This window comes from Gopherus flavomarginatus, chromosome 1, assembly GCF_025201925.1.
Source record: "Gopherus flavomarginatus isolate rGopFla2 chromosome 1, rGopFla2.mat.asm, whole genome shotgun sequence".
Classification (NCBI taxonomy): Eukaryota; Metazoa; Chordata; order Testudines; family Testudinidae; genus Gopherus; species Gopherus flavomarginatus.
This window is the reverse complement of record NC_066617.1, coordinates 25,439,297-25,463,682: the sequence shown is the minus strand read 5'-3', so window position 1 is coordinate 25,463,682 and position 24,386 is coordinate 25,439,297. Positions and strand designations below refer to the sequence as shown.

At 40.5% G+C, this 24,386-nt stretch overlaps 1 protein-coding gene across 12 annotated transcripts in view; it reads right to left on the bottom strand.

Annotated features, from left to right (window-relative positions):
• The window catches only part of MAGI2 (membrane associated guanylate kinase, WW and PDZ domain containing 2), a 1,116,388-nt gene that overhangs the window by 349,688 nt on the left and 742,314 nt on the right, over positions 1-24,386 (bottom strand). For all 12 annotated transcript variants that reach the window (XM_050936782.1, XM_050936783.1, XM_050936784.1 and 9 more), the window contains one exon: positions 14,626-14,705. In XM_050936782.1, the coding sequence (XP_050792739.1) occupies positions 14,626-14,705 (80 nt within the window). The remainder of the gene's footprint in view (positions 1-14,625; positions 14,706-24,386) is intronic.

Here is a 24,386-nt window from a genome sequence, read left to right as displayed (position 1 = left end):
GAGGTTTGTTGCATGGATTGGCTCCTGAGCTAGAGTTACCATGGTGCGGTGTGCAGTTACTGGTGAAAATATGCCTCAGGTTGGCAGGCTGTCTGTGGGCGAGGACTGGCCTGCCACCCAAGGGCTGTGAAAGTGTGGGATCATTGTCCAAGATGGGTTGTAGATCCCTGATGATGCGTTGGAGGGGTTTTAGCTGGGGGCTGTATGTGATGGCCAGTGGAGTCCTGTTGGTTTCTTTCTTGGGTTTGTCCAGCAGTAAGAGGCTGCTGGGTACATGTCTGGCTGTGTTTCCTTATTTCCTCGTGTGGGTATTGTAGTTTTGAGAATGCTTGGTGGAGATTTTGTAGGTGTTGGTCTCTGTCTGAGGAGTTAGAGCAGATGCGGTTGTACCTCAGTGCTTGGCTGTAGACAATGGATCATGTGGTGTGCCTGGGATGGAAGCTGGAGGCATGAAGGTAGGCATAGCAGTAGGTAGGTTTTTGGTATAGGGTGGTGTTAATGTGACCATCACTTATTTGCACCGTGGTGTCTAGGAAGTGGACCTCCTGTGTAGATTGGTCCAGGCTGAGGTTGATGGTGGGGTGGAAGCTGTTGAAATAGTGGCAGAATTTTTCCAGAGTCTCTTTCCCATGGGTCCAGATGATGAAGATGTCATCAATGTAGTGTAGGTAGAGAAGGGGCATGAGTGGACAAGAGCTGAGGAAGCGTTGTTCCAGGTCGGCCATAAAAATATATTGGCATATTGCGGGGCCATGCGGGTGCCCATAGCGGTGCCACTGATCTGGAGATATATATTGTCATCAAATTTGAAATAGTTGTGTGTGAGGATAAAGGCACAGAGCTTAGCAACCAGTTGTGCTGTGGCATCATCAGGGATACTGTTCCTGATCGCTTGTATTCCATGTGTGTGTGGGATGTTTGTGTAGAGAGCCTCTACAACCAGGGTGGCTAGGATGGTGTTTTCTGGAAGGTCACCAATACATTGTAGTTTCCTCAGGAAATCAGTGGTGTCACGGAGATAGCTGGGAGTGCTGGCGGCATAGGGTCTGAGTAGAGAGTCCACATATTGAGACAGTCCTTCAGTGAGAGTGCCAATGCCCGAGATGATGGGACGTACAGGATTTCCGGGTTTGTGGATCTTGGGCAGTAGATAGAATAACCCTGGTCGGGGCTCTGAGGGTATGTTTATTTGTTCCGGTGTTAGTGTAGGAAGTGTCCTGAGTAGATGGTGCAGTTTCTTAGTGTATTCCTCAGTGGGATCTAAGGGAAGTTGCCTGTAGAATTTGGTATTGGAGAGTTGTCTGGCGGCCTCCTTTTGGTAGTCAGACCTGTTCATGACGACAACAGCACCTCCTTTATCAGCCTCTTTGATTATAATGTCAGGGTGGTTTCTGATGCTGTGGATGGCATTGCGTTCTGCACGACTTAGGTTATGAGGCAAGCGATGTTGTTTTTCCACAATTTCTGCCTGTGCACATGGGTGGAAGCATTCTATGTATACATATGCTGCGTATGCCTAGGGACAGCCCTGGTAGTAATCACCGCCCGGAGAGTCCCAGTGTCCTGTACCCTGTATCTGCCCTGGTGGCATGCCCCACAGGGTGGGGACACAGGCCAGGGGCTGCTCTTGGGCACCTCAGCTCCCTGCCCATGGCAGGTGGAGGATCCAGAGTTCCCTACAGCCACACTCCCTGGGCGGCTCTTACCATGTCCTGGCTGTGGCTTCTGGCCTGGCCAGGGGGTGGAGTCTCGGGGTGGGGGAAGGGGGAAGAGGAGAAGCAGGGGGTGGGGCCTTGAGAGGTAAGAGAGGAGACACTGGCCATGAAGGGGGGACAGGGTTCCTACATGTGTCCCGTTTTTCCCTTTGGAAAGGTGGTCACCCTAGCACAAATAGAGATGGGATGATGAAGCCACATTTTGTTTTTCTGTAATCTTTTTGGTCACATTTTGAGTGTACAGAACCCAAAACAGGGGCTTTTTGAATCTGGGTTTCTTTTTATCTGAGCTATCAAAGATCAAATAGGAAGGATAGGCAAGTTTTGGATAAAAAGGCTTACAGTGCCTCGGAAATATCTAAACTGACTGTAAAAGCAGTAAAGAGTCCTGTGGCATCTTATAGACGTATTGGAGCATGAGCTTTCATGGGTGAATACCCATTTCGTTGGATGTATGTAGTGGAAATTTCCAGAGGCAGGTCACACAGTGACTGGTCACAGTTTTTACATTTCAAGTTTCAACAAGATCTACACTACCATGTTCACTCTACCATCACCGTGTAACCTGCCCCTCTAGCTCTGTGTTAACATCAATCCTTTACTGGTAAGTTTCTCTTATTCTGAAATTAAAATACAATGCTAAAATAAAGCTTACAATAAGCACCCTTGAAAAGTTACTGTTTAACATTTTGCACACAGCGAAGATGATATATATAGCATTCCTCATCCTTAGAATGGAGATTAGTGCATCATGGTAACCACCGAAATGGTTAAATGTAGTTAATACAAGTTTGTTAAAAGGTGGGCATTTTTCAACTGAGAATCTCAGACCTTTTAAAAAACAAATAAACTTCACAACACCGATGTGAGAAATGTGTATGCTACACACACAACGAGACAGAGTGATTTGCATTAGCTTACGTGATGAACCAATGGCAGCACCAGGATTAAAACCAATGAATCCTGACTTCCAGCTGCCTATCTCTAGCCACTATCTTATACTTCCTCCCCTTGAGTTTAGCACCTTCAAAACATTAAGATGTTTCTAGTAGTGTCTCCAATGACAAGTGTGGGCTAGTATCAGGGTGCAATAATAAATACTTATATGAGCAGTACTCCAAGGCAGTCAAGTGATTGCTAAACAGACAAGAGAAAATGGAAACTTTCCTTACTTTAATGTATTCTTATCTTTGCAATTATCTACATTTAAGATTAGTACTGTAGACCTGTAAGGAGTTCTATTGCTACATGCCCTCTCAGCCATATAAAGGGGCTGATGGTAATGGGAATATTTCATTTCATGGTACACTTGGAGGAGAGGAAGGTGATCAGAAACGGTCAACATGGATTCACCAAGGGCAAGTCATGCCTGACCAACCAGACTGCCTTCTATGTGACGTGATATATCTTGACTTTGGCAAAGCTTTTGATACAGTCACCCACAGTATTCTTGCCAGAAAGTTAAAAAAGGATGGATTGGATGAATGGTCTATAAGGTGGATAGAAAGCTGACTAGATTGTTGGGCTCAACAGGTAGTGATCAATGGTTCAATGTCTAGTTGGCAGCTGGTATCAAGGGGAGTGGCCCAAGGGTCGGTCTTCATTAATGATCTGGCTGATGGGATGGATTTCACCCTCAGCAAGTTTGCAGATGACACTAAACTGTAGGGAGAGGAAGATATGCTGGAGGGTAGAGATAGAGTCCAGAGTGACCTAAACAGATTGGAGGATTGGGCCAAAAGAAATCTGATGAGGTTCAACAAGGACAAATGCAGAGTCCTGCACTTAGGACAGAAGAATCCCATGCACTGCTACAGGCTGGGGACCGACTGGCTAAGTGGCATTTCTGCAGAAAAGGACCTGTGGATTACAGTAGACGAGAAGCTGGATATGAGTCAGTGTGCCCTTGTTGCCAAGAAGGCTAATGGCATCCTGCATTAGTAGGAACACTGGCAGCAGATCGAGGGAACTGATTATTCATTCTATTTGGCACTGGTGACGCCACATCTGGAGTACTGTGTCCAGTTTTGGGACATCCCCCTTCTACAGAAAGGATGTGGACAAATTGGAGAGAGTCCAGAGGAGGGCAACGAAAATTATTAGGGGGCTGGGACACATGACTTATGAGGAGAGGCTGAGGGAGCTGGGTTTATTTAGTCTGACGAAGAGAGGAGTGAGGGGGGGATTTGATAGCAGCTTTCAACTACCTGAAGGGGTGTGGGGTCCCAAAGAGGATGGAGCTAGACTGTTCTCTGTGGTGGTAGATGACAGAACAAGGAGCAATGGTCTCAAGTTGCAGTGGAGGAGGTCTAGGTTGGATATTAGGAAATACTATTTCATTAGGAGGGTGGTGAAGCACTGGAATGGGTTACCTGGGGAGGTGGTGGAATCTCCATCCTAAGAGGTTTTTAAGTCCCCGATTGACAAAGCTCTGGCTGGGATGATTGGGTTGGGGTTGGTCCTGCTTTGAGCAGAGGGTTGGACTAGATGACCTCCTGAAGTTTCTTCCAACCCTAATCTTCTATGATTCTATTATTATAAACTAAATGGAATGTTAGAGAGGATTCAAACCATCAGAGAGGCTAACATACAGGTTGCTCATTCTCTAGAATATGTCCTCTATTCCCCTGGGATAATCCAGGAAAAAAATCCTCTGAGGGTTTGTAGCTTTCATGTTTTAATAATAATGACAGATTTGGTACAGAGATTTTCTTAGTTCATTAATGACTAGATTCAGTTGCTGACTCTTTCAGCTGGTCATTATTCTTCAAGAGACACCCTGTTATTGCTTAATTAATACTGAATTGAAATGACAAGCCCATGGAAGCATATTTGACATCCACTTAAATGCCAAATAAATTCCTTGTGATCAGTCTTGTTACACAGAATACTAGCTTGGATAATGGTGGTTCCTTGCAAAACTGACGGCGTTAAATACTATTTTAAAAATCAGATTAGTAAACTATAAAAAGAAAAGTATTAACACAAAAATGATGCGGGTGCAATAAGCTTATTGTCTGTAAACACCTGGATCTAGATCACAAGTGAAAATGAAGCTGGTAGTCTCTCAATCTTGTTCTAAATCCTAGTCATTAGTTCAGATCACAAAGTCACCAGGCAAAAGTATATGAGGGGCAGTCCCTGTTCAGAAGTGACACAGCCTGGAACAGGAGGGGCTTTGATGTCTGACTAGAAAAAGTATTTGCAGAGCTGCATGGAAAAGTTTGCCTCAAAACTGCTCACATTTTGTCTGGCTCTCATCACTGCACTCTGAACCTAATTCTACAGGTGCTGCATGCTTGTAGTCCCATTGAAAACAGGATTTTCAGTATCAGGCAGTATAATTTACCAAGAATAATTCAGAATTTAAACAAACAAATCCCTCCAAAACACACACTCAGCCAGTATGGTGGGGATTCTCAGTCTTTTTTTAAAAAGTTTATTTTAAGTGTAGACTTCTCTTAATAGAGAAAATGTCTCATGCATAACTTCCCATCCTACTCATGATTGTGCATTCCACCTGCCTTCCCACGTGCAATCACATAACATCCTTGTGTTAACTACAATGACTGCATATATGGAAAAATATTAGCAAAGCATTTACGGTCCAGTTTCCCATTGACTTCAATGGGAGCAGAGTTAGGCCAACACTGCATGTTTCTGAAAATTCCACCAGTAATATTTTTAGATACTTAATGTAATGTAGATGCTGGAACTTTTGGTAATATTTACCAAACTTTTACTGGTACTTCATGGTAGACGCTGGTCAAAAGAGTTTTATATTATTTATTTTCTTATGCTGAAATACAAAACAATGGTCACAGGCAGATACTCAGAGACTTGGGTGGAAGAGAAAAGCTTCGTAACAGCTGGTGCTGAAAGACAGAGTTCCAAACACACAAGCGTCTATCACTTGAGTTAAAAGAGAATCAACTAGTAGACAGGATTTTATCCTGCGTATGTCCTCCATGAGGGGACACTAGTACCCATAAACAATGCCAGTATATTACAGAAGCATTTAAGAAAGCTTAATACTTGTGTCCAGGGGGAACATGAATTTAATAACTCAAGGAAATTAGAAAGCCAATATTTCATATCTTTTGGTTCAAAAGCCCTTTTGAAAACAGCAGAGGCCATAATGATGGAAATGTATTTCTTTTTACAGACTTGTAAAGAAAGTAGAAAACATCCTGTTTTTATTTACTCTTACTGTGTTTGTGATTTAGTCTATATCTAAGCCCCAATCCTGAACAGATTTACACACATGCTTAACTTTACTACACTGGACACTTTGTATAAAGTTAAGCATGTGCATAGATCTATGCATGATCAGAGTGGATTCCAAATTGTGATTTCTGACAGAGCTACTCAAACATTCTGGTACTGGGCAAAGCAGAGGGGGAAAACAGGAATATAGTTATGTGTGGGAAATACCTACTCAAAAATGAAATTAACTCTGTCACATTTAATTTTTGTTATAAATAATACTTTGTAGGTGTTCCAGGTGCATTAGAACCGCAAGCTAGGTATTGCAGATTTCAGACCATCTGCTACGTACTACATATTCAAATCAGCTGCAAGACTGGTACCTTTAACTACAAGAGTAGAGAGCTATTCAGTTGCCTATTTTTATGCAGGCATGCAGGACTCACCCCTGCGGCACCTCCTGCTGGTCATCTTGGGAATTAGCTCTTCCAGCCTCTGGAGCGCCCTCTGCAGGCTGGTGTCCCTCCACTGTTGGCCCCGTGTCCCTCCCAGGACCCGGTGCCCCTTTGCCCTGAGGCTACCTCCTGGCAATAAGCCCCACCAATCCCTATGGGTCTTCCCCCTCTGGGAAACCCCCAACCCTCTATCCCCACCCTGCCTCAGCCTATTGGCCACTGCCAGTCACCATCTAGCCCCCTTTCACCGGGGCTGATTGCAGTGTGGATAAGCCAGTCATCATAGGCAAGGGAGGTTTTGACCTGCTGCCTTTCCCTGCAACCCAGTACCTCCAGAGGCCTTGGACCAGGCCCTGCAGCCTGGGGAGTTGCTAGCCTGGAGCTCCCCAGCTCCTCTAGTCTTCCCCAGCCCTGCTTTACTCCAGTACCCTTTAGCACTGAGGCAGCCAGGTCCATCTCCCTCCTCAGCTAGAGGGAGACTCTTGGGCCTCTGGCTCACAACCTTTTTATACAGGCCAGCTGTGGCCTGATTGGGGTGTGGCCCAGCTGCGGCTGCTTCCCCAATCAGCCCAGCTTTTCCCCTACCACAGCCCTCTCCCAGAGCTGTTTTAAGCCCTTCAGGGCACGAGTGAGGTGACCACCCCACTACATTTAAATAAAACAATCTTCAACAACAATTCTGAGATTAAACAAAGCCACTCACCCACCCAAACACACTGGAATCATGAAAATTATGCTTTTCCATTGGTGGATTTGTTTAATCATTTAAAATTTATTTCTTTGTTTTTCCATCATCTTTTTTCTTAAAAGAAAAAAAATAAGTACCAGCTAGCGAACCATATGAAGAAAAAAAGCAGCTAAACTGAAGACTAATTTTAAAGTAAGTAGAGAAAAATTGAATATGATTTAAAATACTGTAATATCACTTGCCAGGATCTTTTTGTATATATCTTATGCAACTGAATATATCAACCAACTGAAGTTAAAATGGAAAAATAAACCCATTTTTCTATTGGTTTAGTACCATTAACTCATCATATAATTCAAAACTCACTGAATGTATGTGACAAGATCCATACCTATTTAGTGGGCTATACTGTTAAAAGACCATATTTCTTCATGTGCAGACAGAGTCTTTTAGCTGAATGCATTTATTAAATATTAATGATATCCTTTTCAAGGAATTCTAGTGATGTTTAAGTAAATATTTGCTTGTTTAAATTCACAGTAGTGTTTTAAAGAACAATAAAATTGCACATGGCATGTAATAAAATGGCTTCCCCTTCATTACTTGGCAGTCATTTAGTAACTCTTGCTGGAACAAGAGATGAGTAAGACAGGTGGTGACTCTTGACTGGAGAACAATAAAGGGGCCACTAGCCAGTAGCTAACTGAGCTTTAGTTACCTCTAATTTTAGCTATGTGGGAGCATTTAAGAAGGGGCGTTTAAAGGGTAAAATAGCAGCTTGGGACAGATACATGAAGGCGTATTTGTATGACACAGGTGAAATGATACGAAAACAACAGTCACCCTTCAGTGAGGAAATTCAACGATATCAGTAAGAAGGATGCATTCAGAGATTGAGACTACAAAACATCTAGTGATTTTAGAACTTAAATCTTCCCAGTACCACACAATGTAAAATTTCCAAAAGTGAGCATATGCCGAACATGGGATGAACTTGTGTTCCATGGAAGTAAAGATCAGCCAGGAAATGAGTTGCACAAAGGTAGGAAGAAAGTAAGAAGGACAGAGCCTATTAAATGATCAGAGGGGCTATTATTTTCCCAGGATACTGATAAGTCTGGTGCTCCAGCTAGCCTATACAAAAAGTAAGCTGGTATCTTCCTGTATGGAATTTCTAGAATGGCAGTTCAGAGTTGTTCATTGGAAAGGACCATACTGTTGAATTTGTATTGTTTTAAAAACAAGTCTATATTAATAATATTACAGCTTTCCATTGTTTTGGGAAGAGGAGCATGTGGTAGTGGTGGCCCAACAGGATGATGAATGTATGTATGGCTGCCCAGATGGTGTAGATGGGAGGGCTTCACCTTCCTTGACTGTGGCATGCTGTTCCAGGAAGGAGGACTTCTGGGAAGAGGTGGGTCCACCTGATGAAGAAGGGAAGAGTAGCACTATGCACCAATTGAACAACCTAATTACGAGGGCTATAAACTAGGTTCAAAGGGGGCAGGTGACAAAAGCCTAGAGGTCAACATAAAAAAAACCAGATAACCTTAACAGAAGTCTAGATGTTGGGGGACAGAAAACTGCAATAGAAGCAACCAGAAGGAAATCACTGGGGGGATCTGCTCAAGGTAAGGAGTATGGAGAACAAACTGGAAGTAGTAATACATAAGCTAAAATATGACTTAATTGGTATCACAGAGACTTGGTGGGATAAATCTCATGATTGGAATATTGGAAGCTTGTTCAGGAAGGAAAAAAGGGATGAGGTATGGCATATACATCAAGAATATAGACACTGATTCTAAGGTCCAGAAGGAGGTAAGAGGCAGACCAGTTGTAAGTCTCTGAGCAAAAATAAAAGGGAAAAAATAGAGGTGATGTCACGGTAGGTGATGGTGGGTTTATTATAGACTACCAAATTAGAAAGAAGAGGTGGTGAGGCATTTCTAGAACAGAAATATGAAAAACGTAAGACCTGGTAGTAATGGGGGACTTCAGTTACGCAGACATTTGTTGAAAAATACTCTGGCAAAACACAAAATTTCCAGTAAGTTCTTCAAATGTGTTGGGGACAACTTATTGTTTCAGAAGGTGGAGGAAGTAACAAGGAGACAACCATTTTAGACTTGATTGTGACCAACAGGGAGGAACTAGCTACATTGTGGAAGGCAATTTGGGTCAAAGTTATCATGAAATGGCAGATTTCATAAATCTAAGAAAAGAAAGGAGTGGGAGCAACAGAATAAGGCAATAGACTATATAAAAAAAGCAGACTTTAACAAACTCAGAATTGGTAGGTAAGGTCCCATGGGAAGAAAATGTAGGGGACAAAGGAGTTCAGGAGAGATGGCAGTTTCTCAAGGAGACAATATTAAAAAGGCACAACTGCAAACTATACTGATGCGAAGGAAAGATCGGAAGATAGTAAGAGGCCAATTCGAGTGCATCAAGAGCTCTTTAATGACTTGCAAATCAAAAGGGAATCCTACAAAAAGTGGAAACATGGACACATTGCTGAGGAGGACTATTAGGGACAAAAAAGGCTAAGTCACAAAATGTATTACACCTAGCCAGGGACATAAAAGAAGAGGTTCTTTAAATACACCGGGAGCAAGAGAAAGATGAAGGAACGTGTACGTCTTCTACTTACCGGGGAAGGAGAGCTAATAATTGATGACATCAAAAAGGCTGAGGTTTTTAATGCTTATTTTGCTTCAGTCTTCAGCTGGACTACTATGTCCAAATCTGGGTGCCATATTTTAGGAAAGATGTAAATAAATTGGAGAGAGTCCAAAGGAGAGCAACAAAAATTATAAAAGGTTTAGAAAACCTAACCTATGAGGAAAAGTTAAAAAAAAACTGGCCATGTTTAGTCTTAAGAAAAGAAGACTGAGGGACCTGATAACAATCTTCAAATATATTAAGGGCTCTTATAAAGAGAATGGGGATCAATTGTTCTCCATGTCCACTGAAATTAGGACAAAAAGCAGTGGGCTTAATCTTCAGCAAGGAAGCTTTAGGTTAGATATTAGGACAAAAGGGTAGTTAAGTTCTGGCGTAGGCTTCCAAGGGAGGTTGTGAAATCCCATCATTGGAGGTTTTTAAGAATAGGTTTGACAAATATGTCAGGCATGGGTTAGGTTTACTTGGACCTGTCTCATTGTAGGGCTCTGGACTTAATGATCTCTCAAGGTCCCTTACAGCCCTACATTTCCATGATTCTACGATACTGACTGATGAGGACCAATAATGGAGGCAGAATTGTTACTGAGCTGAGCAAAATTCAGAATTTCCTTTCCATAAGAACTTCCATCATTTCAACATTTGTTTTCATCCCAAAACTGGCCAAAAAAGTCAAAATGCCAACATTCCATGATGAACTACGAGAGGAAATATAAGTCAATCACTTTTCCCCCTCTATGTCTCAGTTTCCCCATCTGTAAAATGGAAATTATAATGCTGAAATAAATGACCTCCTTTGTCAAGCGTTTTGTGATGTACTGATGATAAGCATTATATAAGTGGCTATAAATTATTTATTATTATAATTATTAGTTTGTTATTATGGGCGATGTAGTCATTCAGGGAGTCTGGTCCACGGAAGGGAATGGGGGCCAGAACTACAACTCTCAGTGCATCATAAATAAATGCAGCATAATGCTTTTTTGAACTGATTTAAAACTAAGTGTTTTGGGTCCTGTTTAAAGATGAAAGGAAGTATTCTAATTCAGGTCAAACTGAGCCAAATGAAATATATTATTTCAATTTTCCCAACAGAAAATCAATCTTTTTGGCAAAATCAAAAATTTCGGTAAAAAATTGAAATTCTGCCAAAAACTACCTTTTCCGTCGGAATGATTTGTAATGGAAAATTCCTGATCATCTTTATTTAGTAGTATTATGGTAGCACCTGAAGGCCCTCAACAGAGATCAGGCCCTCATTGTGTGAGGCAGTGTATATACACATAGTAACAGACAGTCCCTGCCTCAGAGAATTTACTGTCGAAATAGATATGATAGACGGGGAATCAGAGGCACAAAGAAGTGAAGTGACATGCCCAAAGTCACACAGCAGGTCAAGGCAGAGAAGAATAGACATCAGGTCTCCACACTACCTCTCTGATGGGCAGTGAGTGGCAGGTGGGATTATAGGAGAAGAGTGAGCAGGAAGCCATGGCTTCTGTGACAGGGGAGGAGGACGAGGAAAGGGTGTCTTGGTGGATCTTGTCATTTTCACTGAAAAGGTCAGTTAGAACCTGTGCAGAGAGGGTTTAGAGGATGCCAAAGTTAATAAATAAGGAGATGGGACTGGAGGCTTGGGAGTCAATGAGAGTGGAGAATTAGTATTGTTTGTCAAAGAACACAGAACAGCCGAAAGCAGAGGCTTTGTCTGTAGTGGAAGAAACCCTAGTGGTCAGCAGCCCAAAAATGTAGCAATCACATGTTATGGGTGGATAGACTCTGAGGTAGAAAAGGTGTAGAAAAGAATCCCGGGTGGCAGAGAGAGTGGAGTGGAGGGATTCAGCAGCAAAAGAACAGGAAGGAAGGGGCTGAGAGTGGCAGAAGGGGCTGGTCTGGAGAATTGCTTACAGAACTGGTTATATGGTGTGGCCAGCATAAAACGTTCCATTTAGCCAGAGCAAATTCTAACTGCAATAAAATAAAGCACAAACCGTGAGCGACAAAGAAACTAACTTGCAGAAACACAAACCCTAAAAACAACAACAATATAGGAAACAAAGTATGTATCATTTCCTATTTAAGCACCATTGACTTTTGTGACAAAGTTCCTCCTCTATCTTGGTGGGTCCTATATTTATTGGCAGATTTGTTTGCCTCAGAGATTCACCATGTGGGTCAGGGAACAGCCCAGAGACCTTCCCCTCTGGTAGAACCCACAGTCCAGGTCAATTCCTCCTGTGTCTGATCAGGAGTTGGGAGGTTTGGGGGGAACCCTTCTACTCTGGGTTCCAGCCTAGGGCCCTGTGGACTGCAGCTGTCTAGAGTGCCTCCTGGAACAGCTGTGCGACAGCTGCAACTCCCTGGGCTACTTCCCCATGGCCTCCTCTCAATACCTTCTTTATCCTCACCACAGGACCTTTCTCCTGGTGTCTGATAATGCTTGTACTCTTCAATCCTCCAGCAATACGCCTTCTCACTCTCAGCTCCTAGTGCCTCTTGCTCCCAGCTCCTCGCATGCTACAAACCGAAGTGAGGTCCTTTTTAAACTCAGGTGTCCTGATTAGCTGGCCTGTCCTAATTGATTCTAGCAGTTTCTTCTCAATTGGCTCCAGGTGTCCTAATTAACTGCCCTGCCTTAATTGGTTCTACCAAGTTCCTGCTTGTTCTGGAACTGACCCTGTTACTTTACCCAGGGAAAAGGGATCTACCTAATCTGGGACTAATATATCTGCCTTGTAACACTCTCCTGTATACATCTGGCCTGACCCTGTCACATTTTCTAGAAGTCTGAATCTCCACCTAGAAGTGAACTTTAGTAGATCATAAACTGTAAAGAGCAAATAATTTCTTTGGCATAAAACAAATTTTCGTAGCTTTAGCTGAAACCAGCATAAAGTTAGTACTTTAATTGGCATTAAATTTAAAAAACCTTGTGTGCCAAATTAAACTCCCCAATGTCAGATGTTAATGGCAAGCTGGTAACATTCCTCACAAGCATCTGCCATTTTGAGGGGCCTGTATTTCTGTGGAGACTCAAAAAATTAAAGAAACCAAGCAATTTCTATCTTGAGCAAGCAAAGAACTACAGGAAAATAGTGTATGTTACATCAGAGAGCTTTACTTTGAGAAAAAGAGCATAAGATCTCTCCCTAAAATCTTTTACGCCTCACTTCAAGTACTTTGCATTAACAAGCTGAGCAACTCTTGAAAGCAAGAGGCGACCCAGAGTGCTATCCAGTAACACCCTAGTCAAATGGCTGCAAAATAATCCTATAAATAATCTGAAATGATTTCAGTTTTTGACATTACAGTAGTTGTTACGGTTTTGGTGAATTGCAACTGCTGGGAAAAGAAGCAATATATTTTTGTTTTCAGCAATGTCTCATGTATCACTGTCTAGATTTGTTTTGTTATTTAAACTCAAGACAATGCACCACTAAGCACTGGGCAATGATATGTCATACAAGTAACATGCGTGAAACACATTTCTAATGCAAAACTCAAGTCCTCTTGTTTTGTGTCAGTAATACTTCTACTGTATGCATTGTAGCACTTAAGACATGGGGAACTAGCATTATCAGTGCTAGAAAAAATGTATCACAAAATTATTCAGATGTAATATTTTTCATATCAGAAGAGATAGGATTACTGCTGAAATGGGAAGAGATTCTTGGAATGAATGGGTATTTAAAAACTGCACAGATTTATATAAAATAAGAGAAGATTTTGTACCATACCTCTGACCTTACATTTTATATACCCAAATATTCATCAATGATTCTCTGTCTTTTACCAGCGCAAAATGGCATAAAATTACCCTTCTACTGATAACGTTTACATTAATCAATATTAGGTATAATGGCAGTTTCACATAAATCAAATGAGGTGTATGAAAACATCTATTATTTTATGTTAGTACATTAAACACATAGTCACAAATGAGTTTTAAACTAATGCAAATACAATGTAGGTGTAAAATCCCCTGTATCTTTTTCTATGGCTCAAAATAAATAATAATAATAAATAAATCATTCCCTTCCCACCTTATGATACTTGGTGAGCTAAACCAACACTGAAATACAGGATAATTTAAATATATCATCTAAGAAAAAGATTCATTAGAATGCATTTATTAGTATAATTTTATTAAATTGTTTTAATGACAGAAACTTTACTAGAGAAAATCTGAAAAGCTATAGAGTGTACATAAAGATATACAGTTTGATGAGAGCTATATCTCACAGTTGATATATTTTTTAACCAAAATCCACTTTTATCTGTTTTTCATAACGAATATATTTCTTTTAAATATCTCCAATCTTATTTTTGTTTTTATTTTTTAAACTATTTTTATTGCAACACCAAATATCTGGCCTGGAACTGTAACAGTGACGGTTCTCTCCCCCCCACCGCCCCCCAGTTCTATCAGACACTGTTTTGTTTAAATACTAACTAGCACAGCACTGTGGATTTCAAATCAAATCAAATACTATTCATTTCTCATGGTGCTGTTGGTTTCCCTTATGAACTGCATTTCTTGTAGACTGAAAGCTCAGAATCTTAAAAGAGATTCTGTTCTGCAGACCAAAGTTCTCAGTGGGAGATAAGGGAGAGGGGTCAGTCAAGGAGTCAAAACACAAAACAGACATAAAACACACTTGCGATCCTCAGCTTCAGATATCATCAGAAAGTGGGACTAAAAAGCAGAAACACATGGCACATTGAGAATACTGTATCACTTATGGCTTGTAACCAAAGCAGCAATTAAACACCTTTTAGCAGTCTGTAAAATGCCTTCCTTTTTTTAAGAATTCAGAGAGACACACACAAAGACAAATCCTTTCTGAGCAGCAATGAAAACTTAATAACCTACCATTTTCTTTGCACTCTTCAGGAGGTTTAGCCTTTTTCGCAAGTCGCGGATCCAGCCATGATGTTGTCTTTGTGTTATGGCTGAAAAGAAAAAAGATCACTCTGAGCAGACACATACTGAAAGGAATCAAGTTTATTCCTTAAGAAAAAAAGGGTTAGTCCAACAAAATTGCAATCGATACACTTAATTTGCTTACTGGTTCTAAGTAGCCCTGAAGGAGGTGTAAGAGTAATTGTGCAAGGCAGCTGTAAATTTGGCAACCTCAGCTCCCTGTCCTCAAAGCAGCTATTTTTATTAAAATCAACTAGAATGTTGCCAAGTTAACCTCATTGAAAATGCAGAACTCATCCAAAGCAAAAGGAATTTATTACAAATACAGTGTTCTCTAGTTGAATGAGTGCAGTCGACAGGATTCCATACCATCCTCAGAGTTTTTGGATAGAATTATTTTCATCTTAAACCTGTCCTTTTCATACATACGTGTTTGTTATTTCTTAACAGCCATGCTGGCAAGGCATTGCAAAAATGATGCAAATTACAGTGTGCTCCTGCAAAGTATACATTTTCTAAGAGAGTGCTTAATGACACTTTGTTTAACTAACCTTTATCTATTCCAAATCTAATTCTTCTACCACGATAGATGTATTTTGCAAAAGCTGAATGAATCATGTGGCTATTTTGCTATACTCAGAATAGATCTTTCAGGAATCAGCAATGAAATAGCCTCTGAATTGGTACAAATTGTTTTCCAGGAGAGTATTTTGCCCAATGAATTGACACACAGAGCGTCTAATCAGAGTTAAAACAAGCTTTTTTAACGTATACCCTTTCCATATCCTTTTGAATTTGGAGACAAATAAAAATACAATGCCAAGAAAGGAAGGCTATAAAACGGGAAGGAGATGTAACAATTATTCTCATATTTGCACAGATGCCTGTCTTCTAACACTGACATCCTTTTCTAAGGCATGTTTTATTTATCTAGCACATCCTAGAAGGTTGCTCACTTTGTACAGTTTTATATATTATTGAATTATTTAGATTATTAATATAACACTTGCTGTCTAATTTAAAATTTATTTAAAGCATTTATTGTAAATGTTAGTGAAAAGCAGACAGAACCAGGCAGCCAGTCAAAAATTGATCTGGATACATTTTGTAATTTATCAATTACTCGTACTGATTTATATACATAGTGAGATCTGGTCCAGTGGTGTGATCCTTCCATTAAGCATAAGAAAGTCCTGCATTCTAATCCCTACTCCTATCCTGACTGCCTATGTGCTCTTGGGTATGTCAATTCTTCTCTTTGCCTTGATTTCACCAATAATAATAAGGCCAATTTTCATATTTGGATGCCTGAAGTAGCCACTTAAATTTGTATTTCAGCATTTAAATACCCATTTTAGGCACTGGGAGCAGGTGGCTTTCCCACCCTACACCAAAACACAGTCTACAGATGTTGAACAGAGTAAAGGCCCATCCTCCTCTAGGTTGTGGCTTCATTTATGTAGAAATTAATAATAATAAAATAACTTCCAACCCAAGCCTTTGGCCCATACTTTAAATCATCTGTGGCTAGGGTTCTTTCCTGAGGACTGTTCTGCCTAGAGCTTCTCTAGAACCACTCCCACTTGCCTGTAATCTAGAGTAGGGATAGTGAGCCCCACTTGCTACAGTGAGTCAGCAGGAATCCACCAGCACTTTCCTTCAGGCTTCCTCGAATAATAATAAATAGCTCTTACATAACGCTTTCATCAGTAGATGAAAGCACTTTGCAAAGAAAGTCAGTATCACCACCCCCATTTTACAGATAGGAAAAATTGAGGCACATAGCTGTGAGGTGACTCCCCTAAAGTCACCCAGCAGCAGAGCCAGAAATAGAACTAAGAACTCCATAGTCCCAGCTGAGTGGTCTATCCACTAAGTCACTTTGCCTCAGCCTAGAGCAACTTAAGAACTCTCCAACATGTTACCAAATCTATATGATGAGTTGATGCATCATTTAAATACACATTTAAGTCAACTCTCATAGTAGGTGTCTAAAATGGGTATTTATTTAGGCATCAAAAGGGATATTTAGGTGCCAAATTTAGGCATCTGAGTTTGAAAACTAAGAGCAATATTACTATTTAAAGTGTGAACTAGTGATTTGCATTTTCCAAGTCTTTTGTTGAATCTAAGAAATTAACCAGCAAACAGTTAAGTACTGTTCCAACATAGGTGTGACTTTCTTAAAGACTCAACTTCTCCTTGTTTTGTAAGCTGTGGCCAGGATAAGCAGTTAATAATCTAATTAAAACAACAAAAACCTAATCAGTAAACATAGCAAACAGTAGGAGAGAAAGAGGAAGGTAGAACAAGAACACTATATTAATATACATAATAACAACACTAATGTCACACTGTTACACAAACTGTGCACACACATTAATGTTGCTGAACCATTAAAAAACTTTTAAAATTATTCCTAATATCAGCTATCTACACTGCCACTCATACTAACCATCAGTGGTCAGCTGGCTTCTTGCAGGTGTCGTAACAGATGCGAGTCCCGCAGACAGATTTGAAAGAGAAGGTAGTGGTTTTACAGATTAGTTCAGATTAGTCCATTTATACAGGGCAGCTTGAGAGGAAATGCAAAGGCAATTGAGAAAGTGCACAAACAGGCATTCAAGGCTGGTATCACTGACTGAGTGAAAGGGGTGAGGTGATGTAGTAAAAGCATCCAGAAAGAAATATAGCTGCAGTGCAATTAACATTTTTCCCTGGCTTCTCTTTGATTATTCAGCAAAGAGCCCTACTTCATCACTGGAAGGCATGCTCAGAAAGTCTCCCCTACATCATTTCCATGAGCCTGATTACTGCATGTGGTAACTGAACTGAAAGGCAGGTGTAAAATTCCTGAACAAAATTACATCTCTGCTACCGAGGACAAGATTCCCCCTTGAAATCAAAAGCAGCTTCTTAAAGTCAAAAGCCATTGAAAGAGTTTCGATGTCGAAGTTCCCATAGGCTTTTACACTATGCCAGGGGTTGGCAACCTTTCAGAGGTAGTGTGTTGAGTTTTCATTTATTCACTCTAATTTAAGGTTTCACATGCCAGTAATACATTTTAACGTTTTTAGAAGGTCTCTTTCTATAAGACTATAATATATAACTAAACTACTGTTGTATGTAAAGTAAATGTTTAAGAAGCTTCATTTCAAATTAAATTAAAATATAGAGTCCCCTGGATTGGTGGCCAGGACCCAGGCAGTGTGAGTGCCACTGAAAATCAGCCCGTGTGCCGCCTTCGGCACATGTGCCATAGGTTGCCTACCCCTGCACTATGCTATGCTCCTGGAACATGGTAGTAGTGAAAGATTTTAATTCACCCTAATTTGTTTACCAGTGTACAAGGGAGAAATTGTGCAGAAGTCTAGCGTCCAGTGTGAATTTGCTGAATAATGCCTAAAATACAAAATGAAAGTAGCTAAGCCTAATAATGTAGCCTGAAATCAATTAAATAATTATTGCTGTTTTAACTGAAATTGCCAATACTATGTACTAGTGGGCTATAGAAATGTTTTATTATAACCAAAGTATGATATTAACATTGGAAAATTATGAAGTTTCATGCAAAAATTATTCTCCATCTGGATTATGTGGAATGAAAGGAAGAATTGTCCACTGGTTAGGATGCCAGCCTGGAACTCAGAAGACCAGGTTCAATTCCTGCTTTGCTACCAACCTCTTATATGACCTTAGACTCCTTGTGCTCCTGTTCCCCAGCTGTAAAATGTGGATAATAGCACTTTCCTACCTCACCAGAGTATTGTAAGGATACATACGTTTCAGAGTATGAGGTGCTCAGAATCTGTAGTAATGGGGGCCATATATGTGCCTATGATAGAGTGACAGAAATAGATGGTAGATCTCCATCTATTTTCAGGAGCGTTTGGGGGTATAACACAAAATTTACTACTACAGTTGGCACCATTAAACCTAGGCTTAGTCTCTACCTAAAACTTAGGTTGACCTAGCTATGTTGCTATATGGTAAAGCTGACCTAAGCCTCAGTGTAGACCTAATAGTACCTCTTGGAGAAGTGGATTTACTAGAGCGATGGAAGAAGCCCTTCCATTGTTGGAGAAAGTGTCTACGGTACACTACATTACAGCATCACAGCTGTACTGTAATGTAGCAGAGCTGCACCACTGTCGTGTTTCTAGTGTAGATATACGATACCCCTAGATATCAAAGGTGCCATAATATATACATACACAGGAATACTAATAATACTTTCTCACCAGAAGGCGAGTGGAGACTGAAGTATCCTGTTACCGCTAGGGTGGTGTCCTTCTGGAGCGGGCAGCAATGCAATACAGCAGTGCGAACATTACTGCTGCTCATGCTGATGAGGCCGCTATAGGGCTAACCATTTTCACATAACCTGAGCCCACTTAAAAATGAAATTTACTGCATGCTGAAAATGTACATAGAAATTTGCAGGTTGGGACCAAGTTACAACATTTGAGAAAAACTGCTCTGGACAGTGGTTGAGGTTCACCTCTAAGTGCAGCAGAAAAGCAGGAAAATGCACACAGAAGCATTATACGTCCACTACTGAGGCACAACAGGATACCTAGCTAATGTTACTATGTGTGCCAGTTCCTCAGATATTGGACACTGAGGGCAAGAGGAAGATATAAAGTCACCTAAAGATACAGATAGGCAGCTTGTGGGATTTTCAAAAGTACCTAAGCCCTTAACTCCCATAGGAGTTAGCCATCTATGTGCTTTTGAAAATCCCACTGAGTGGCTATCTACATCTTTAGAGCCTAAACACCTTCATAAATCTGGCCTCAACAAAGCATTTCCTAATTTTTGTGGATATGTGCAAGACTCTGCTCTATTTTAGTGTAGTTTTTGTTTGATGAAGTAGCATTAGCAATGTGTCAGTTTTAAGCGCTTTGACAGATTCAATCTCTTATACTAAGAGAGACTTCAGACAATCTTCTGCAACATTTCTGAAAGGAATATGGGTTGCAGTTTCCAAGAGTAATTGTCTTTAATGTCTTGAAAACACCATAAATTAATTGAAAACAGTGGCTCTCTCAGCGATGTAATTTGCATGTTATTGTGAAATGCCTTATGAAAGGGGTACTTGCCAGTATATAGTTCAAGTCAGTTGAGAGACAGATCACATATGGGTTTTTCAATGTACTGCACAGCATTCAAGAAGGTCCACAATGTAAAAGTTCAGGCAAAGGAGAATATATGAGACAGACAGAGATCCAATATCCCACTGTATTTCTCCTGCCTTTTTGATTTTTTGTTCTAAATGCTCAGCCTTTTACTCACATCTCAGGCAGAGCTCTGGACATGTAACATTTTTCAGCTGGATTAATACTGATTTCAAGCAGTTTAGTTAAGATCTGTGTGGGTACAGTGACAGGAAAATAGGGAACTGGAATTACAATTTTGTAGTCCTTCTTCTGTTGGCTGTAATCAGGGGGAAAGTAACTTAAAGGACTTACTGGTAAGCCGGAGTACTGAGTGGTGCCGTGGCCTCAACCAGAAGAGGCAGGGCCTTTCAAGATTTAAAGGCCCTGGGGCTGGGAGCTCCAGGGCCTTTAAATCACTGCTGGAGCCCCGGGGTAGCGGCGGCAGGGCTCCGGCCACTGCAGGGAGCCCCGGGCCCTTTAAAGCGCTGCCAGAGCTCCGGCAGTGGGGCTCAGTGGTGCTTTAAAGGGCCTGGGGCTCCCCACAGGGGCTGGAGCTCCAGGCCCTTTAAATCCCTGCCTGAGCCCAGAGCTCCGGCAGTGATTCAAAGGGCCCGGGGCTCCCCACAGCTCTTGCCGGTACGCCAAACCGGACCAGATTACTTTCACCTCTGGCTGTAATTCAGATTTACTACAGACATTTAGTTCTCTACCTTATGGTGGTTCTAGTTCATTAAATCTAAAGTAGGTGTATTTTGATTGTAAGTGTGAAAGCAGAAGAATAGGTTCCAAGAAAAACAGAACTGACTCTCATATTTTGGGGTGTGAAATTCCATAATATAAACCCCAAACTTGGTGGGTTGGGTTAAAATAGAAATCTGCAATGTGGGGGAAGGAGGGATCTTGGAAGTGGGAAGGGCTGTGAATGAGAAAGTGAAGAAACAGAACTTGAGGTCTGTCCGTAGCCTGGTTTGGGGATTGAGAGGATGTTGGTGTAGAGGTAAACGAATGATAGTGATTTGGAGAAAGGAGGAGAAAAATGCACTACTAGAACAGATTGAGAAAGTCTTTTAAAAAAGAATCTGCACAAAATGTTTCCTCAATTTTAGTAAATTCACCAATGGCTGGACAGTCTGTCACTGGGTACAAGGAAATGGCCTTGGAGAGAACAAGTCAAGGGTGGCTTGTCTTAGTTTCCTACTATGAGTTATATTAGGGCACCAAGATCAGAAGCAGCATATGATCATACTCTACTTGATAGGAAACTCATCAATTCAATGTGGCATGCAAATATTGCACAAGCATAACGGGAGCCTAGGAATCAATCTCAGAAGAGCCTGATGATGCAGAATTCTACAGGAGATGATGGTGATACGGGTACAGACAGGCCTCATTCACAGATGGAAGGGGAGCCCTCTCTCCTGATGTGCACCTTAGAGATGCACTGTAAAAAGAAGCTACAGGGAAAGGTCCTGAAGAGGTTTGTATCATTATTTGGGGTGGCAGAAAGAACCTAATAACCTCAGTTTTCCAGGTCCCAGTTCAGCAAAGCACTCAAGCACTCTCTTATTTAAAAGTGCATGCTTAGGGATTTACTGAACCTGGTAGACTTATGCATTTACTTAAAGTTAAGAATGAGACTAAACACTTTGCTGAATTGGGGCTTTATAGAGCTTTTAATATTGTTGTATTTATCTTAATAAGGCACCAGTGGGCATTGTTTAGAAATGATCCAAAGGAGCCAGTGCCTATTGATCTTTATAATACAGTGCAAGGTTCAACTCTTCTCTGTAGCATTTGCTTCAGGCGTGGGGCTAAGACTGGAGGGCTAAAGGAGTGTTTGGTAACAGCTTTTTGGAAGAGAGAAAAATTGAAAAAAACATTATGATTATGACTTGTGCATTCAAACTGAGACAGGTCACACTCATCAGTTCTGTTTAAAGTGGGGGAGAAGAGGCAGAACGGGAGACTTCTGTTGGCATGTGCAATTTACAAATAGACATTTTAATTATTGCATGTTCTCGTTATCATTTATTCTAAATAAAAATAAATGTAGGGGATTGACTCCTGTTTAGATGCCTATGTTTGAATATTTGGATCTATATATAAAAGGGAGACTGTAAAGGAGCACCAAGAACTGTGTGTGAATTGCTCCTCATAACAAATATTGGTGAACATCACATGGAGGTATGTGCTTTCTGTTTTTTCTCTGCGTCTATCAATGTTAACTCACCTAGGCAAACACACAGTCACGCACCTATTTCAAAAATGGAAACAAACCAACCAACCTATGTATGCTCTATAGAAGTATCACTGAGTCATCCTGAGAACTTTGTGTCTGAAATGTCTTGTCTAGTTAGGCCCAGGGGCAAAGACACTGCCTTCCAATGTGTTTTTTATGGTACTAAACTGGCCATCCACGATTAACAATAATAAAGTATACAGATAGTGATCCTTTTTGTTATCAAATTGTTTTTGTTTCCCTTCTAAGTCTGCCACATTCATTCCAATGGGAATGTTTTGATATATGAACTTGCTTAAAAATTTAGTTAGGTTGGTTTGAGGAGAACTTAGAAAAATATGAAATCTAAATCATCTGGGTATACCTGGGAAAGCTAAAGAATCTGAGATCACTTACTGCTTGGAGTCCTTGGAGTTTAAAGGAACAAGTCACAAAAACCTCAAATGTAGCAGGAATAGAAACTGCACAGTAATGACATTTTTTTCACCTAGTGTGATTTACATTTTAAAATGTCCGTTTTTATCTCTAATTTAATAATCATGATATGGTGTTTACCACTCTTTGGGGAGATGGTGTTAAACAAATAGGTTTTTGTTGTCTTTTTATCTTTCTGTTTTTCACTAAAGCAAACGGAGCCTCTTTTATGCCATTAAGCAAACTGACTCATAAACAAAGAGGCAATTTAATGGCATCCCCACAGCATGGCATCCAAGCTTAACCCTGTGAAATCTGAACAATATGAAGAACTAAATGATCAAAGAGATCACATTTAGTTCAGGACCTAGCAAATAATCTTACATTTTGGAGGCTGAGCAATTCTGTATTCTAACACTTACATTATTCACAAATATATCTTAATTTTTGCACATATTTATTGCACTCTTTTTATCCAGTCTGTACCTCTGATTTCTTGGCTTAATGTAACAGACTGGCGCAAGTGAAAGATGGTGATTGCTACAACTGTTGTATAAACTATCACATTTTCTGTAAAGAAAGGAAGCTGTACCATCAAAAGAATTTATGGGCGGGTTTTGCTTTATAAACAGCAGAGTTATTTGCATTCACTTTATTCCTTGTGAAATATATGTTTGTTTTCAACTGAATTGATTCCTGTAGTTCTTATCACTGTAGCAACTTGGTGTTTCTGTTACAAAAAATAACATACATAAATCATACAACTTTTCTTGCACAGGGTTAAAAAATGGTTTCATATTGTACAGTTCCACAGTGGCCTCTATCAAAGCATGCAAAATGTGCAAAAAAAAATTAGGTATGTGCATGGGGAAAGATCAGAAGTATGTTTGAGCCACCCCTCAGGAAAGCTTATATATGCTCTATTTGGGGGAAGTTCCTCTGTTTATTATTTTTTCTTGAATAAGCATATTTTGCCCTTTTCAGCAAAGATCACTTGTGTGTCAACAATTTCTGCTCTTTTCAGACTTGCATACTCAAGGCTATCTAGAGTGTTAGTCATGTTATTAGCACATACAGAAGTGTAAGAAGTGCAAGCTTTATTTAGTTTGGTGATTTTATACATTTTATGAAAACATCACTGCAACATTGTCTCTAAAATAAGAATCTGAAAAGAGTGTTAAATCACCTTAGAGGCCATGATAATAGAAATAATAAGTAATAATATAAAGTGAAGTTTTATTATATTGTTTGTAAAGTTATATTGTTTGCAAAGCCCTCTTAAAGCAGGGATATGTTACCATTTCTTTTTTGAGTGGGGCTGTCATTTGGGGACATGGTGATTTTTCCTCTCTGTTTCTTGTGAACTGCAGCGGCAGTCAAAAAAGTGTTAGGAACCAGCAGGAATGGGAAAGACAATAAAACAAAAAATATCATAGTGCCACTATATAAATCCACAGTATACCCACACCTTTAATACCGCATGTAGCTATGGTCACCCCATCTGACAAAAGATATGTTAGAATTGGAAAAATTACAAAGAAAATGATTAGGGATATGGAACAGCTTCCATATGAGGAGATATTAAAAAGACTGGGACAGTTCAGCTTGGAAAAGAGATGGTTGCGGGGGGTCGAACGGAACTCCCACACGTACATTGTTTGGGTTCATCCACCAATTCAAAGACTCCTGTGGATACTTGAACCAGCATGTCCAGTGGATTGACTAATCAGGGAATACATTGAGCTCACCCAGCTCTGCAACTTCCTGAGATGAAGTCTGGCATGCCAAAACGCATATGTCCATGAGGCTATGTGCCCTAGAAGTCTGAAGCAGTTTTTTACAGTCCTGGCTGGATGAGCCTTCAGGTCTAATGAAATGGCTAACATAGTCTGGAATCT